The sequence below is a fragment of the Microcaecilia unicolor genome, chromosome 1, assembly GCF_901765095.1.
Source record: "Microcaecilia unicolor chromosome 1, aMicUni1.1, whole genome shotgun sequence".
Taxonomy (NCBI): domain Eukaryota; kingdom Metazoa; phylum Chordata; class Amphibia; order Gymnophiona; family Siphonopidae; genus Microcaecilia; species Microcaecilia unicolor.
The window spans coordinates 684,122,126-684,136,189 of record NC_044031.1 but is presented as its reverse complement, the minus strand read 5'-3'; the positions used below and the strand labels follow the sequence as shown (position 1 = coordinate 684,136,189).

At 43.4% G+C, this 14,064-nt stretch overlaps 1 protein-coding gene across 3 annotated transcripts in view; it reads right to left on the bottom strand.

The window, feature by feature from the left end:
- Positions 1–14,064, bottom strand: part of SNX22 (sorting nexin 22) — a 110,710-nt gene that overhangs the window by 11,046 nt on the left and 85,600 nt on the right. For all 3 annotated transcript variants that reach the window (XM_030188032.1, XM_030188040.1, XM_030188048.1), the window contains exons 5-6: positions 8,025–8,057; positions 5,196–5,263 (exon numbers count right to left, since the gene is read on the bottom strand). In XM_030188032.1, the coding sequence (XP_030043892.1) occupies positions 5,196–5,263; positions 8,025–8,057 (101 nt within the window). The remainder of the gene's footprint in view (positions 1–5,195; positions 5,264–8,024; positions 8,058–14,064) is intronic.

The window sequence follows — 14,064 nt, the reverse complement described above, 5'->3', positions numbered from 1 at the left end:
AGGTATCTAATGTATTTACGAGCCCATTTATATGGGAACTGTGCCTTCAGCAACTCTAACTGCGCACTGGGTAAATGTATATCGAGTGCCTCTGATTTATTGAAGTTAATTTTAAATCCTGATACTGCCCCATAGGCTAAGAATTCTTCCCCAATAATTGGAAAAGCTGTCAGGGGATCCTTAAGGATTAATAGGATGTCATCTGCAAACAGGAGTATTTTGGTTTCAATCCCCCCTCCCTTTAGGCCCTGTATGTTCAAGTTTGCTCTAATCCTGGCTGCCAGCGGCTCCATCACCAGAGCAAACAGCAAGGGGGATAGCGCACATCCTTGTCTAGTACCTCTATAAAGGGAAAAGGGGCGAGTTAAAGTCCCGTTTATCCGTACCGCTGCTGTTGGGGTCTTATATATTATTTGCAGCCACTCTGCAAATCGCCCTCCTATACCAGCCTTCTCCAGAATCGCAAAGAGAAATGGCCAACTGACCCGATCGAAAGCTTTTTCTGCGTCTAGGGATAATATACATAGCGGGGTTTTAGTTATTTGTGCCCCTTGTAACACTTGCAAAGTACGCCTTATATTATCAAAGGTCTGGCGATTTTGCACAAACCCTGCCTGGTCTTCATGTATGAGCAGTGGGAGATATTTCTGCAGTCTAGTGGCCATAATTTTTGAAAATATCTTATAGTCTACTCCTAATAGTGAAATAGGCCTGTATGAGCTGCATAGCTGAGGATCCTTGCCCGGTTTAGGCAGGACCGTGATCGTCGCCAAATTCCATGTCGGTGGCAGACCCGTAGTCTCATCTATCGAATTGAAAACCTTGACTAAAAGGGGGGCTATTAATTTCCCAAACATTTTATAGAATTTGTTCGTATATCCGTCAGGACCCGGGGCCTTATTAGGGGATAAACCTTTAATCGTCTGCTCCACCTCTTCTAACATAATAGGGGCCCCTAGGGTGTTGTCTAGGACCTCAGGGAGCCTAGGTAGCTCAATGCCTGCCAGAAAATTTGTAACCTCTTCCATCCCACCTTCAGATTCTGATCTATATAGCTCCATGTAATATTCCCTGAACGCCACTTCAAGAAATTCAGGGTCAGAATGCACAGTTCCCCCCGCGTCTCGTATACCCCCTATCAGGTTCCTGCTAACCTGTTGTTTTAGTTTGTGGGCCAAAAGCCTGCTAGGCTTATTGCCAAATTCAAAGTGCGATTGACGCGCTCTTAGTAGTTTTTCTGCCACATCTGCTAATTCTAATTCGTGCAATTGGTTGCGGAGGTCTGTCACCCGCAGCCTAATGCTCGAGGGGTTCTGAACAGTCTCCTGTTGCATAAGCGTCTCCGTCTGTACTAACTGCTGGCGTAGCTCGGTCTCCTTGGCACAGCGTGTCTTCCATGCCTGAGACCGCAGGGCTATCAGGTGACCTCGCACCACTGCTTTAAAACCTTCCCAGACAGTAGTGGGGGACACCTCCCCGTTGTCGTTGAAAAAAATATAATCTTTAATGTGTTGCTCCAATTGGTTAACAATATTGGGGTCAGTCAGCAAGGCGTCATCTAAGCGCCAATTATGTTGCCGTCTGACATGTCCCTGTCCCTTAAGCTGTAAAAGCACTGTGGAATGATCCGACCAAGTGCATGGGTGAATAAGATGGTCCCCCACCATATTCAACATTGAGGTATCACCTAGCCACATATCAATTCTGGAGGAGGAGTGGTGTACTGCTGAAAAGTGAGTGTAAGCACGCTGTGTAGGGTTCTCGCGTCTCCAGTAGTCTATTAATTGCCAGCGTGTTATAAAGTCATGGAATTTCCGCCTATCTTGTCTGGCATAGTTAGTGTCAGTAGAGGTATTGTCTAATGTTGGATTAAGGGTGAGATTAAAATCCCCTCCTATCAGTAGGGACCCTTCGATATTTCTCGTGAGTACCTTATCTAGCTCTGCAAAGAAATCTCCTTGGTTTGTGTTGGGACCATATACATTTATCAAAGTATATACTCTGCCTGCCAGTGCAAAAACAATTAACAAATACCTCCCCCCTTTATCCTTAACCACCTTCTTGACCTCCCAGGGTTTAGACCCGTGGAATGCTATCAGCACTCCTTTACTTTTCGTGTTGTCAATACTAGAAGCAAAGAATATAGAAGGATATTGCTTATGTTTGCACAGATATTCATATCGGGCTTTAAGATGAGTCTCCTGTACCAGACCTATATCTATTTTGAGCCTCTGCATCTCTCTAAACAGCAATTGCCGCTTCCTAGGCACATTTAGCCCTCGTACATTGAGTAGCATACACTTAATGTCTCCCATTAGTACTTAATATTTTAGGTGCCATTTTAAGCCCCTGCCTACACACTGGACATCATCCCTCTGCTTATGGTCATCTTGCTTCATACCAATTCCCTTCCCTCCCATCCCCTTCTCCCACATATACTCCCCTCCCCCCTCCCACATCAACCCCAATTTCTTACAGAACACCCCTGAATATACCAGTAAGTGTTTAAGTGTGAGGAAGGAACCGCGTTTCTGCTTCCCACGTATCCCTTAAGTAACACATATCTCAAACTACCTTGCGTCCAAGGCTGGAGAGTTGCTTAACATGTGCAGTATCTGAAACCAACATTAACACTATTTGTGATAAAAGTAACAGTCTCACCACCTGAATTTTAGTTAGTTCATGTAATCTGTGTAGTAGATCGTTGACCGTTGTAGCTTTTATGGCCTTTTCCTACTCTCTGCCATTTTGGTGGGAGAGAGCGTTGGTTGATCTTTCTGTTCGGGTCTGCCTCTGTCCGGGCTTCTGGCTCCACAGCCTCTGGGCAAATCACTCGGGCCTCAGAAATTGATCTTATTTGGTGTTGTTTCCCATCTTTGTAAAAGACTAGTGCAAACGGATGTTTCCATCTGTATTGTATTTTAAGGTCTCTCAGGTGTCTGGTGAAGGGCTTTAGTTCTCCTCTGTGTCTGAGAGTAGCTGCTGCCAAGTCTTGATATATTTCAACGGCATATGAGTCCCACTTAAATTCCTGAGTCTGGCGCGCCGTATTCAACACCTTTTCCTTTAACTTGTAGTTGGAAAAACAAGCAATAATGTCCTTAGGTGTGTTATTGCGCCCAGTACCTAGCGCCCTGTGCACTCGGTCTAAATGCACCGATTCCGGTTCCATAACTTCTCCGCTTGCCAATAACAATTCACAAACTACTTTTTGGATTACTTGTTCACAATTTTGATAAGTAGGGGTTTCCGGGATACCGCGAAAGCTCAGATTGCTGCGGCGGCCCCTATTTTCTAAGTCCTCAAGTTTGTCCAGTAGTTGTTGTTGCTCACCCTGCATCTCCGAAATCTGGTGATCCAGTGCTCCCAGCGTTTCGCTATGGACTTCTACCTGGGACTCTGTATCCTCAAGACGCGAGCCCAACTCCCGTATCTCTCCTCGTAAGTCAGTTCCCAGCGTCGCCACTTCGGCCCGTAGGGCTTTCAGGTCCGCGCTAATATCTTGCAGCCAGGTTTGTATATTTGGAGACTCTCCCTCATCAGATATCTTATCTTTCGGCTGTTCCACCGGTTGCTCTGAAAGTTTGGATTTTTCTCCATTTACCGAGTCTCTCGGTTTCCGAACCTCCGCCATTTTGTTTTTAGCCGCTACCGCACCACCGGAGAGAAAGCAAATCGCGAGAGGTCCGCCGATTTTCGAGCTGCGTCATATGGTGCTATTGCTCTGCTTTTTGGGTACTCCCCTAGCTGTTTTTTGACTTTCCAGCCCCTGTGGACTCCGGTTTATCGCTCGTTTTCTCCGTGGGATCGCGGGAGCTTCACTCTCAAGCGTCCATGCGGTCTGATGACGTCACTTCCTCCGTTTGAGGTAGATATTGAACAGAATATGTGACAGCATTGATCCTTCTGGTACCCCGCAGGTCAGTGTCCATGGTGGTGATGAGTTGCTGCCAAACATTATGGATTGTTGCCTGTCTGATAGGTAGGATCTAAACCAAGCAAGTACTGTTCCATTGATACCTGTTTCTGTCAGTTGTGCTAGTATGGAGTGTTGTCACGATTGGGTTTCTGCCAGGTACTTGTGACCTGGCTTGGCCACTGTTTGGAAAACAGGATATGGGCTAGACAGACCATTGATCTGGCCCAATATGGCTACTCTTATGTTCTTATGTAAATTGGCCTGTTTAGTTTATAAGTCACTTCATGGTCAAAATTCTGAGGAAGTCGCTGAACTCCTTAGAGAGACAATTTTTATTTTTTTGTGAACTTTGCATATAGGATATCCCTCATTTTAGAAATGTTCCATTAAAGTCCATTTCTAATCACTTGTTTCCGTTTCAAAATGCAAGAATCTGGTATACTTTACCCCATGAGCTAAGACACATTTCATCTTATCTGTTTTAGAAAGTCTCTGAAAAGATCTAATATGACTTAACTAGGATTCTGTTGCTAATTATACATTCCTCAGATGTTGAGGTTTTCTGTTGACTGTTATCCACTATGAAATCTACGTGGAATGTGGGCGGAGTACAAAACATGGCTAAAATAGAATCCAGATTGAACACAGAAGGAGTTTCCATTTTTATTCCTTCCTCTGTACCTGATGCCCTTTACAACTCTGTCTTTTCTAATGCTTGGCTAAAATTGCACTTCACCTGTTTAACATCTACAGCTGAGACAGTAGGGGAAACTGTCTGGCACTCACCACTGCAAGCCTGTTTTAGAGATCACTGGGGTTAGGGGAATTACAGGGGCTAAGAGGCTACATACAGACAGCAATGTAAAGCAGTGCCTCCCATAAAATGCTAAAAACTCTCATATATACTACTGATTAAATGTGCAAGAAATGCCCTTCCATAACCTGTTTCCTAACTCTGAAATGAGTATCTGAACATTTTTTTTAAATTTATAGTTTCTGTCGTCATGCTTAATTGTATTGTTTGGCTTTGGCTCTATATTATAGTACTCAGTTGTACCATAATGTTATCTTCTATGGTTATTATGTTAGGTTGCTCCCAGCTTAGCTGCCATACAGTATTTTGTTGATGAATGGAATTGCCTTTTATGTTGTTATTATTACTTTTATACAACTTAGAAATTTCAATAATATTTCTTGAAAGAAAATGCAGCATCAGCACGTTAAGAGTTGCACCAATAGGCATTCAGCTTTGGCTCCCAGCATAGCGAGTCCTTACCTGAACTTGAAGGGAGAACGTAGGGGTCTTTGTGGAAGCCAACCACTGGTCTGTGGCAAAGTAGAAAGCTGGGGGGAAAGAATAAAACACACAATCAGCAACTGTCAGCATTGAACAGGACATTTCCTCTGTATTAAGTGTGAATTCTTTTTACAGTGCTGACCCCACATAATGGACCTCCCCAGATTTTTCTCCCCAGAAAAACCTGAGTCTGCAATTGAAGTGAAGGGGGAAATGAATCATCTAATAGAGTGCCAAGGGTGGGGCGATCCACCCAAGGTGCAGACAGCAAGGGGGTATGTGGAGCAGCCATGCAGCTGTCAGCTCCGCCGGTTCCCCACCCCCTCTGATGTTACTTCTTGTTCCAGCTACGTGACTGTTCCGTGCACGGAGGTGTGATGTGCCTCGGGGGGAAGAGGGCGACACACCTGGTGGGGGTGTGAACTGCTTTGGGCAGCAAGCAAGCTAGGTACACCACCGGAATCACCTTATCTTACCTGTAAATATGCACTTTTCAACTTAAGGTTTTTGTTTGTATCTCTGCCCTTACTTTGCCTCAATTGCTATATCAAATCAATGAATGGAATGGAACAAACATTTATTTCTCATTAAATTTACCAGATTCTTCAGCTGAGGGCTGGCACTATATCAGCCTTGAACCTGTCATGACACTAAGGGGTAAATTCTATAGTAGTGCCTAAAAATTGGCGCTGATAGCGCTTAGTGCGATTCTATTATTTATTTAATCATTTGTATTCCGCGCTTTCCCACAGAGGGCAGGTTCAATGCGGCTTACAAAGTAATATAATTACAAAGTCATGTAAAGAGAATATACTAACTGTAGTAACCTAGTTGTAATAAACATAGTTATAGAGAGGGACTTAAGAATAAGTGAATGAACATGGAAAGGTGCAAAAAGATAAGATAAGCAAAAGGAGAAGGAATGGGAGGAGTATGGTGTAGGGAAGATGGTGAAGAAAAGACTAGGGGCTAAGCATGAAGGAGAATTGGGAGACAAGGACAAGATATGATGGTCATCAGAACTGGAGTCATATAGGTGGGCTAATAAGGTTAATTCGGGACGTTCGGGTAAGCTTGCTTGAAGAGTTATCTTCCTCTACAGATTCATGCTTAGCACTAAAGTGCTCCTAACTGTAGGCAGCTGCAATTAGGCCTATTATAAGCAGGGCCTAAATACTGGTGCCTAAGTTAGGCGTTGTTAGGCATGATTCTGTATCATCACGCATAAAATCTGGGAACACCCCCAAATTGTTATGTGCGACAGGATTTAGGCACAATCCATTACAGAATCGGATATGTGCCTAAATCCTAATTATTGCCAATTAGTGCTGATAATTGGTATCTTACAATTATGAGCGCTGATTAGCTTGTTGTTCAATTAAGTTGTGTACACTCTTTATAGAATCAGGCTAAGCGTGTCTTTAATCGGCACCAATTTTTCAGGCGCAATATATAGAATTTGGTCCTAAACATTGAGGTGTGTGTGTCCTTTAACATTTATGCTGGTATGTAAAAGGGATGTTATCACTGACGTCTAAGGAGGCGGAGGCAGAGGAGGAGGAGTAATGAGGTGGTTGGAAGGTAACCATCTCCCTTGCCAGTAAACATGTGCGAATCTCTCTGGGAAAAGGTAACCAAAGTCACCAGAATCAAAAAAATCAGGTTTCAATGAATTCTTTTAGAGCAAACAATGTGGAATACGACAGTCCAAAACACATGTTTATGTTTTAAAAATAAAGAAGTCACAGACATTCAAACGTAATTTTGCAGACTGCTTATGGACCCATGACATGAAAAATTGGCCATTCTCAACATTTTGGATCTGCTACTTTGTCCCCTTTACCCAGAGATGGTCACACATGGTTGTCCATAAGAATTGTGTTCTAGACCTTGGCATTCTGCCACTGATTTTTCAGCTCTCATTTCAATGCATCCAAAGCTCTAGCAAAATGCAAACACAGCCATGGGATGAAACTGACCTGACTTGTACCAGGTATTTCTCCCTTTCTGTAAACTCTCAGCAAAGAGAACCATCTCATTCCATGTCACTCTTTTTAAGCCAAAGCGTGCATGCAAAATTAGCCTGCAAAAGTATCAGCTACTCTGGAATTTTTCAAAACCCCCATGAGGAGGAGACAGCTTTATAATTGTTTTTTGGGTGTCTACAAATTAGCAACAGTTCACTAGGTGGCGCTACTCTCCAGCATGTGAGGTAAACTGTTGTTTTTTTTTTTTTCCAAGTACTATGACCAGAACCCTCAAATCTCCTGACATTCCATGGCTGAGGAAGCTGGATCTGGCCAAGTTGAAATGGTATGAAATCGGTCAGTCATCATCTGTGATTTGGGTAGGGACTCCGCTGACAACACTAGTGTCAGGACATTCAGGGGCCCAGGACAAAAACTGGGAGGGGTGACCCCAAAGCTGGGTTTTCAGCCTATGCCTTCTTCAGCTTGAGGCAGGTTTGGGGGACCCCATAATACAGGGGGCCCAGGGCAATTGCCTTGTTTGCTATCCCCTAACTCTGGCCCTGCCCACTGATTCCCTTTCTGCCAGCCCAACCAGAGTCTCTCTCGCTGGCTCATCCAGACCACGTAGGAATTTTTGTTGGCCTGCTAATTTTTTATGTAATCAATATATTTATTGATGTTGTTAGCTGCTCTGAGTTTGTTAATAAAAAGCACACTTTCCTTCTCCATCAGGTCCCTGGCCACCCTCCCACCAACTGGGTTCTCTGCCAACCCTATTTCTGAAGACAGAGCTGAACAAAGCCCAAAATGAATATGTGAAGAAAAGGTTTTGACGTACCTGTTTTGCTCCGATGATAACTCTGTCAATGAGCTGGAATGTAAAAGAACAATAATGTTGGTGAATTTAAAGGGTACCGTCGGATGTGTGCAGTGCCTAATCAGAGTGAATTTTCTACCGCTATCACACAGACTGCACACAAAAGGCTCAAATGATCTTGGTCTATATTTGTTTATGTTCTCTTTTGATATACTTTTATTGTTATATATTGTAATTTTTCATCGGTTTTCAATTTGAAAAAACCCCAAAACAATGGTGAAAGAAAAGGTCTGGGGGTTAACATAACTGAAAAATTCACAGGCAAGACCAACATGGCCTGGGAGAACCCAATTAAAGGACAGATCAGGCTTGAAAATGGGCCCAGTTTGGACCAGGGGCTATAAAGACAAAGTCCCCAAAATATAGCCCCATTCAATGTGAGGAGTTAGAACCCCTGCAGAACGGAAACACTGATATAAGGCAGGTCTTGACAAATTTTCATTAAATCTAGGAGCCAGCCCCAAAACTTGGGAGCTAGCAGATGAAACCTCTCTCGCTTCTCCTTCCCTCCAATATTGTTTGCAGTAAATTTTATTTTTTTCTTGGGAGGAGGGGGATCCCCTGTCAGATGAGCAGTTTTTTCAGAAACTGATTTACTAAGGTTCTTTTGCCCCTGGGCAAAGAAACTTTAGTAAATCAGTTGCTCAAGGTGCCTTTGCAAGTTACTAGCAGAGCCAGCAGTCTCCCTTCCCAAAGCATGCCATCAGCTCTGTGTGACAGCACTGCCTTGATAGGTGAAATAAAGAGGCAACTGCCTCAGTTTCACATATCATGATGGCCTGGGTCCCATCAATCTCTCTCTTTCATGCCCCCCTTCCAGCCTCCAGCCAGTCACCCTCTCATGCTCCCCACTCTAGCCAGTTACCCTATCATGTCCCCCCCTTCAACCTGCAGCCAGTCACTCTCTCATGCCCCCCTCATCCTTCCCCCCTTCAGCCTCTCAGGGCCAGATGCACTAAACTTAACGAGCCAGCAACATGGTTTTTAAACTGGTTCTAGCCAGTTTAGCGTGCAAGTAGTAAACCGGGACATGCACAAAAGGGTTCTCCGAGCCATTTTCCTGTCATGGTAGCAGCTAACGAAAATGGAATGCAAATGATCTAATTACTATTATAATGTGAATGTGATGCACTACCGTTTCCGACCCCATGCACCATGGAAAACCTAACAGGAGGTCTGCACCTCTCGTTGGGGCTGCTGTGAGTGGGACCCATGCAGAGCAGGACGCCCATCGCAAAACAAAATCGGAAGAAAAAAAACGTCCAAGTGCTTGTCAGGGACATCCTTTCAAGTGCTTAACACTTGGACGTCCTTCACTCAAAAATAAAAAAGGACGTCCCTGACGAGCACTTGGACGTTTTTCCCTTCAGATTTTGTGATGGGCGTCCTCTCTTGGACGTGTTTTTCTTACGTGCCCGAAATGACCACGCCGGAGAGAATCGGGGATCGGGATGTGCAAGGACGCCCAAATCAAAACTATTTGGATGTCCCTTTCGAATTATGCCCCCCCCCTTCCAGGTCTCTCTCAGCCAATCACAGCACATTAGCTGACACCAGGAGAACCTGCAGCATGGTGTGCTGGCGCTGGCTCGTGAGAGCCGTTTGTTAGTTTTTTTCAAGAATTTTGGAGCTGGTTGTTAATAAGTAGCTACTTACAACCTGACTTCCAAAATTTGGGTTAGTTGTGCATCCTCTTGGCATCCTCCTTCCCTGGGCTCGCTCGGGCATCTCTCCCCCCCCCCCCCCAAACCCGATGCAGCACCCTCTTCTTGCAGCGATTACTTTTAAAGCAGGCTAGGCCGGTTTCAAGCACCATTGAAAAAGCTGGGCTAAGAACAACAATTTGGATTACCTTCAAGCTCATTTCAAAGCAAGTAGCCTCCCAAAGTTCCATAGAAACCTATGGAACTTAGCCTCCCAAAGTGCTTTGAAAATATGCCTCCTTATGGACTAAAATATTTAAATGCACCAGCTCAGCTGAGCTTTTAAATACTCAAATTAGACTCTTAGGAGGTCCTTTTACCAAGCTGCTGGTAAAAGGACCCCTGAGGTGGCGTCGGTGCATGGTTTGCTGTGCGCCGGGGGCCCCTTTTAAACCCGCAGCGGTAAAAAGGCATTTAAAAAGAAAGGAAATTGTGTGCGGTAAGTTAAGTACTTGCTGTGCGGCCATTTCCGGGGGAACCTTACTGCCAACCTATTTAGGAGGCATTAACGAGGCAGTGGGGCTTATTTTTGAAATGCAGAAAAATGGAGCACGGTTGTGGGCAGGCACTACTGGATCACTGCACAGTGGGCCTGCTGCGCTTTAGTCATAGGATCCCTTAATGAGGGCATATGTAACTCCAAAACAAGTATCTTTATGGGACCCAAAGTTTCAAACTTACACTAGTGACGATATAATCAAGAAGGTACCTTTTTTTTTTTTTTTATACGTGGTGGTTTGGTCCCTTTATACTGAAGTTTTGGAAACAAGTTCAATTATTTTTAATCACAAATTTTAAAAATTTCTATCCCACTTTTGTCTTAGATACAGTGGGGGAAATAAGTATTTGATCCCTTGCTGATTTTGTAAGTTTGCCCACTGACAAAGACATGAGCAGCCCATAATTGAAGGGTAGGTTATTGGTAACAGTGAGAGATAGCACATCACAAATTAAATCCGGAAAATCACATTGTGGAAAGTATATGAATTTATTTGCATTCTGCAGAGGGAAATAAGTATTTGATCCCTCTGGCAAACAAGACCTAATACTTGGTGGCAAAACCCTTGTTGGCAAGCACAGCGGTCAGACGTCTTCTGTAGTTGATGATGAGGTTTGCACACATGTCAGGAGGAATTTTGGCCACTCCTCTTTGCAGATCATCTCTAAATCATTAAGAGTTCTGGGCTGTCGCTTGGCAACTCGCAGCTTCAGCTCCCTCCATAAGTTTTCAATGGGATTAAGGTCTGGTGACTGCTAGGCCACTCCATGACCCTAATGTGCTTCTTCCTGAGCCACTCCTTTGTTGCCTTGGCTGTATGTTTTGGGTCATTGTCGTGCTGGAAGACCCGCCACGACCCATTTTAAGGGCCCTGGCGGAGGGAAGGAGGTTGTCACTCAGAATTGTACGGTACATGGCCCCATCCATTCTCCCATTGATGCTGTGAAGTAGTCCTGTGCCCTTAGCAGAGAAACACCCCCAAAACATAACATTTCCACCTCCATGCTTGACAGTGGGGACGGTGTTCTTTGGGGTCATAGGCAGCATTTCTCTTCCTCCAAACACGGCGAGTTGAGTTCATGCCAAAGAGCTCAATTTTTGTCTCATCTGACCACAGCACCTTTCTCCCAATCACTCTCGGCATCATCCAGGTGTTCACTGGCAAACTTCAGACGGGCGTCACATGTGCCTTCGGAGCAGGGGACCTTGCGGGCACTGCAGGATTGCAATCCGTTATGTCGTAATGTGTTACCAATGGTTTTCGTGGTGACAGTGGTCCCAGCTGCCTTGAGATCATTGACAAGTTCCCCCCTTGTAGTTGTAGGCTGATTTCTAACCTTCCTCATGATCAAGGATACCCCACGAGGTGAGATTTTGCGTGGAGCCCCAGATCTTTGTCGATTGACAGTCATTTTGTACTTCTTCCATTTCTTACTATGGCACCAACAGTTGTCTCCTTCTCGCCCAGCGTCTTACTGATGGTTTTGTAGCCCATTCCAGCCTTGTGCAGGTGTATGATCTTGTCCCTGACATCCTTAGACAGCTCCTTGCTCTTGGCCATTTTGTAGAGGTTAGAGTCTGACTGATTCACTGAGTCTGTGGACAGGTGTCTTTCATACAGGTGACCATTGCCGACAGCTGTCTGTCATGCAGGTAACGAGTTGATTTGGAGCATCTACCTGGTCTGTAGGGCCAGATCTCTTACTGGTTGGTGGGGGATCAAATACTTATTTCCCTCTGCAGAATGCAAATAAATTCATATACTTTCCACAATGTGATTTTCCGGATTTAATTTGTGATGTGCTATCTCTCACTGTTACCAATAACCTACCCTTCAATTATGGGCTGCTCATGTCTTTGTCAGTGGGCAAACTTACAAAATCAGCAAGGGATCAAATACTTATTTCCCCCACTGTATGCGTCTAGGTGAAGATCCCTTTTGTCACATACCACAAAAATATAGAAAATTAGTGAACAGTGTTATTACTAGCAGCTAGATGTGTCATTGCTAAATTTTGGAAAAGATAGATACCCTCTACTCTTTTTCAGTGGCAACAAAAAGTTTTGTAAATAATGATTATGGAGCAAACATATGAATTACGAGATAGAAAGGATGCTTTTAACAAGGACTGGACACATTATTTTTTATACATATATACATACACACACAATCACTGGAATCTAGTAAACCCTCATTTGCAATATAAAATATCACAAAACACTCTTAAACTGCCACCTTTAGCTTTTGATTTCCTCCTGTTGTCTATTTCTATTTAAAAAAATTTTTTTTTACTTTTTTTATTGCATTTTATCGTATGTTTACATATGTATTCACCAATCCTTACATAACCTCAACATCTATTTTTTAAAATTTTATATAGTTAGCAATTTTTATGACCCTTAAGAATATATACAAGTTTTGAATATTTTAAAAATCGTATTGACAAATTTACAGTAAAACATTTCAATTGGCAACAAGAATGAATCAAATTCTTGTATATGCTAATGTATGTTCTTTTTTGAGATGATTTAGTTTATAAAAGGTGTGCTAGCATTTTTAGCGTGCACTAAAACTTAGCACGCGCTAACCATTTAGATGCCCATAGGAATATTACGGGCATCTACACAGTGAGTGCTAATTTTTAGTGAGCCTTTGTAAACAGGGCCCTTAGTTTAAATGTTACAGTTTTTAATTTGTTTTCAATGACTTTTATGAGTAATTTTAACACAGATTTATAAATGTATTCGTTTACTATATTAATTGATACTAAACAAATGTGCATTTACAACCAGGATGATTCAAATTCTTGTTTAGATCTGTTTCTGTTCTCTTTTGACATGCTGTTTGTTGAGATTTAGTGTTAGAGGCCAGAGGTTAGAGGACAAAGGTTAGGGATATAGGTCGATGGACAGGGTTTAAAGGTCAAGGGTCATATATTAAAGTCAAGGTAGGGTCGATGACCAAACATCAGAAATCAAGGTTTATGGAGTCAAAGGTCAGCGGTAAAAGATTGATATTGAGGTTGAAGTTCATGCATCAAGTCAGAGTTAAGGTGGGCTGTGTGTCTGTGGTCAAAAGTCACATGGTGTCAAACTTCATGTGTTGGTCATGGGTCAAGGTTTTGGGGCTCATGGGACAAAGGTCAGGGTTAGGGATTAAAGATCAAAAGTCAGGGGGGTCAAGGTCATTATTCAAGGGTTGAATTTAAAGGGTTATAGGTCAGAGGTTATAGGTTGAAGGTCACAGTAATGGGGTCAAGGATTATTGGTAAAAGTCATAAAAGTGTAAGCTCATGAGTCAAAGGTCAGTATTATGGGTCAAATGTTGTGGCTAAAAGTGAAAGTTCGTGGGTCAAATGTCATGGTTTGTAGGTCTAAGGTCATGAGAAAGATCATAGGTCTTTTTCATCAAGCACTGCCATTTCCTCCCCTCACCCTCCCCACAGCCAGTTTGAACTTCGTGGGTGTGGCTTGGATCTCTTTCAGGGAGAGAAAACTAACAACTTATAGCAGCAGCTTCAGAGAGCATTTTCCATCTCACAGATAGGCTGCAGAGAATACCTTCTCCTGCTTTAGACTTAATCCCGCCCACCCTACCCCTCTACCACCCACCCCTAGAGTGACCTGTCTTATATAACCTCTCTATCAACCCACTCATTACTTTACCTCACCCATTTCTATTCTTCTATCACCTTCACCCACTACTCCAACCAGAGTTACACCTAATCACACTGACCACCCTTCAACATCTTCAGTCCTTCTGTGACTGTTCTCTTGTGCTTGACTGCTTAAATATTTT